Below are 3991 nucleotides of genomic sequence, written 5' to 3' on the forward strand. Positions count from 1 at the left end.
AGCAGGCTGTATGCCCATGTGCATGTATGCAGAGCAGAGTGTATGCCCGTGTGCATGTATGCAGAAGAGGGTGGTGTATGCCCATGTGCATGTACGCTGAATAGGCTGTATGCTCATGTGTCTGTATGCAGAGCATGTTGCTGCTGAGGGCTCTCTGTGTCCATGTTATATCTCACTCCCATGAGTCAGTGGTCACCCTGAGTGGCTAAGCATGTCTCCGTTCAGGGCTGGTCTACTGAGGGTGGGTGGCATCTTCCCAGTGCCCCTTGAATTCATCTCCTCATTCTTTTACCATCCCTAGTGTGATTCCAAGATGGCACCAGCCTTGATCTTGCTATTCTCTTGCTCCATCTTTCCCTTTCTTGTTCTGTCCAGAAGCTGCAATCTGTCTAATACACAGACAGCCACACCACCCGCCACTCAGAGCACTTCTGCAGCAACCCATTGCTCTTTGGACTTTCCTTAAGCGTTGCCTGTCTTGACTGAGTCTGCTCACCTCAGATTTCATCTTCAGCTTATTTTCACCTCCCATTCATTGCACGTTCACATGGCAGGTACTCACACTCATAGACACACATGTTTCTACCGACATGAACGTACGCAGATACGTGCACACTCATAGGTATACACAGGCACACACATGCTCACAGGGACACAGATACAGTCACACTTAAAGGCATACACATATGCACTTATATCCCTATACATACCTATAAACCCATAGGCACACAGGTATACACACGAAGGCACATGGGCCCTCATTCATAAGCACTCACTAATACATACACGTATACTCTAGGCATGAAGGGCCTTCAATGTCTCTGAGGCCTTACAAGCTCAGGTGGTGGGTGTTCCTCCCTCTCTGGACCCTGACCCCTCCCTGTGTTCTGTAGACCCTAAGGATGATGGACAGGCACTGTATGGAAGTGCAGGAATACTTTGGATGAGCACAGAGTTTATTTAAGGAGTAGGGACAGGCAGGGTGGCTCAGTAGCAGATGCCATCTCCCTCTGACATGATCACAGACACGTTGACGTTGGTGGGTTTACCCGACAGACGGTCGATGGTCTTCTGGGTGAAGTTCATGGGCAAGGCCTCGTGGCCCACCATGCAGGAGTACCGGTCACCCTGTTTCCAGATTTCAGCTGACACACGCAGCACGCTTGTCACCAGGTAGGTGGTGGGTCCATCGCCTGGCTCCTTTAGGGGCTCAAACACTAGGTAGCTCTCAGGGGGCAGCTCCTCATTTCCATGTAGCCAACGCACCAGCACTTCCTTCGGGTTGAATCCTCGCACAAGGCACGTCAGGGACACGAGCTCATTCAGGGCCAGCTCCTCCGACGGCGGCGGTAGCAGGTGGACCTGGGGTGGGAAGAGGTTCTCTGGAAGGTAGAAAAAAGAGTTATGGCTTAGACAAGGAAAGCAAAGAATCCTCTGCCCTTCCCTTCTGGGCAGTCCCTCAGATAGCTCCAGTTCCCTCTGTGACACAAGGTCGTGAGAAGTTGTATCAAACTGTATTATAGGAAGAAAGCATGTAAGCAGGGAATGTCATTCAATGTCCCAGGCATGCATCTGGGCCCACCTGTGACTTTGGCAATTGTTTTAGTTAAGGTTTCCTGTTTAAGTTCAGGATGGGTAACTGTGCATGTGAAGGTCGTTCCACGGTTCCATTGCTCAGCACAGCCAGTCAGGATGCTGGATACACTGTAGCAGCCGCAGACGTCCTGCTCAGGTTCCTTCTGCACTACTTCCTTCCCAGTGGTGGGACTCCAGGTGAAGACGGCTCCCTCAGGGTCTCTCAGGCCATGAAGAGTGCATGTGAGGCTGGCATCTGAACCCAGGAGCAGGTCCTCAAGAGCTGGCTGCTGCAGTGTCAGGCTGCGATGGCAGGGTAGAGGGCGAGGAGTAGGAGTAGGAGTAGGAGTAGGAATAATATCTGTAACAGAGAAGTCCTAGAAAATCAGTATAGTCTCCTTTTCTCCTTTGCTGTTCCCTTTTCTGGATATTCTGAGGCCTCAGCTCCTTCTGGCCTGTTCATGCCTTCTTTGGGTGGTTTCTGAGGTTCCCTGTGGAGGTGTGCTTCAATGGGATATATGGGTCCAGGTACCAGGTTAATGTAGGACTTATCCCACCCCCAGCTGACCCCCTAACCATCTTTACCAGGGCATTCCACATTTAGTTCTTTGACGTTGTTAGAGTTAAGTTGTACAGAGCATTTCACAGTTGTTTCTTCTGGGCACTCTTCAACTGGCAGGGTCAACTCGCTGCTCATGATGTACCGTCCCCCAGAGGTCTGGGCAGCTGGGAAGTTTATGGTGGTTATATGCTCCCCACTCTTGCCCCAGGTCACTGTCACAGTTCCGGATGGGAAGAAATCATAAATCAGGCAGCCGATTCTCACTGGGTCACTTGGGATGGGAGATGGTGGGGGTCTCAGTGGGTAGATGGTGGGATCTTTCTGAGACTCTGGAATATGAAACATGAGTGAGATAACAGTCTTCACACTGCCCATCTTGAGACAATTTCAGGAGAAAGGACCATGCCTTTCTCTTCTTCACACCAGAGAACCTACCCAGGATCACATAGCTGCTGCATCATGCACCTGCAGTTGGAGCTGACCAACAGTTCTGGTTGTATAGATTTTGAACATCTTTCACAAGGATCGAGCCAACTGCCTCCAGCAGGGCTTTGCACATACTGTAAGTGTCTTTGTAAACACAACTGTACTACTGAGCAGTCTAGCGCCCCAGATTTCTGAGCCTCACTCCCATTTGGGCAGTGGGTAGAGCCATGTGCTCAGTCCCAGGGTTAGGAGCACCAGAACTGGTGGGTCTGGGCAGGGGTGGCCAACCTGAGATCAAAGCTCAGGCAGCACAGGGGAGGAGTGGTTGGGGAAGAGCTGGCATGGAGGTTACACTGGGGGTTGTGTGTCTGTGTGTGGGAGAAGGCCATTTTGTTGTGTTTTCACTTTACACTTGCTTTGTCCTGGCTTCAGACCCACAACTCCAGCAACCTGCCCATCCATCCAGCAAGCAGTGGATCCAAAGACCAGAGGACTAAATCTGAGCAGTGGCTCTGTGCATGGAGGCACCATTTACAGGTACATGTGAATTTCCACCAGGCAGTCAGGGAAGGAGAAGAGGGTGTGAGACTGGGCATGAAGCTGCATGATTCCATTCATACAAAACAAGCAGAGGCCACACTCTGGACATTTAGTCCAAAGTCTTTCAATCAGCACTGATCTTGACAAATCCCCAAAGCTCAGACTATCAGACTAGAACTGCAAGTCCAGCCATGCTAACTCACCCCAGGCTAGCTCACAGCCAAGTTTAGTTCAGCCAGCCTAATTCATATTGGCTCATCTTAACCACAAGCCAAGTTTAGCTTAATTTCAGCCTACCTCTGCCCATTCTGGTCAGCCCAGCTAGACCACCTAGACCAGTTCAGCCCAGCAAGGCCAACTGAGCCCAGCCCAGTCACTTCAGCCCATCCCATCTGATCCCTTCCTAGTTCAGCTCAGTTTAGCCCATCCCAGTCTAACTTGGCCTAGCCTGGACTAAGTCATCCCAGCCCAGACTAACTCAGCCTAGCTCAGACTAACTCAGTCCAACCCGGTCTAGCCCAGACTAGCCCAGTTCAGCCCAGTTCAGCCCAGTTCAGCAAGTCCATTCCAGCGTAGTTCACTTCATCTCAACTAAGCCCACCTTAAGCCAGCTCAGACAGCACCGCTCACCGAGCTCAGCCCAGCTCAGACAAGCCTGTCTGACCTACCTCAGTGCAACGCTATCTAGATCAGCCCGGCCCAGGTAAGCTCAGCCTTGTTCGCCCAGCCCATCCCAGTCCAGCTCAGCTCAATCCATTCTAGCCCAGCCATGCTTATCCCAGCCCAGATCAGCTCAACCCAGCTCATGCCAGCTCAGCCCAGCCTAGTCTAGCTCAGCCACCCGTTCCACCCTACCTCGTCCTGTCCACCCTGGCTCATCCCAGCTGA

At 51.7% G+C, this 3991-nt stretch overlaps 1 gene segment (V, D, J or C); it reads right to left on the reverse strand.

Annotated features, from left to right (window-relative positions):
• Nucleotides 1-935: 935 nt before the first annotated feature.
• On the reverse strand, nucleotides 936-2527 carry LOC114618691. The segment is given in 3 exon segments: nucleotides 936-1382; nucleotides 1583-1936; nucleotides 2161-2527. Coding segments are annotated over 3 exon segments (1101 nt in total).
• Nucleotides 2528-3991: the final 1464 nt, after the last annotated feature.

This window comes from Grammomys surdaster, unplaced genomic scaffold (assembly GCF_004785775.1).
Source record: "Grammomys surdaster isolate TR1022 unplaced genomic scaffold, NIH_TR_1.0 144, whole genome shotgun sequence".
Taxonomy (NCBI): Eukaryota; Metazoa; Chordata; class Mammalia; order Rodentia; family Muridae; genus Grammomys; species Grammomys surdaster.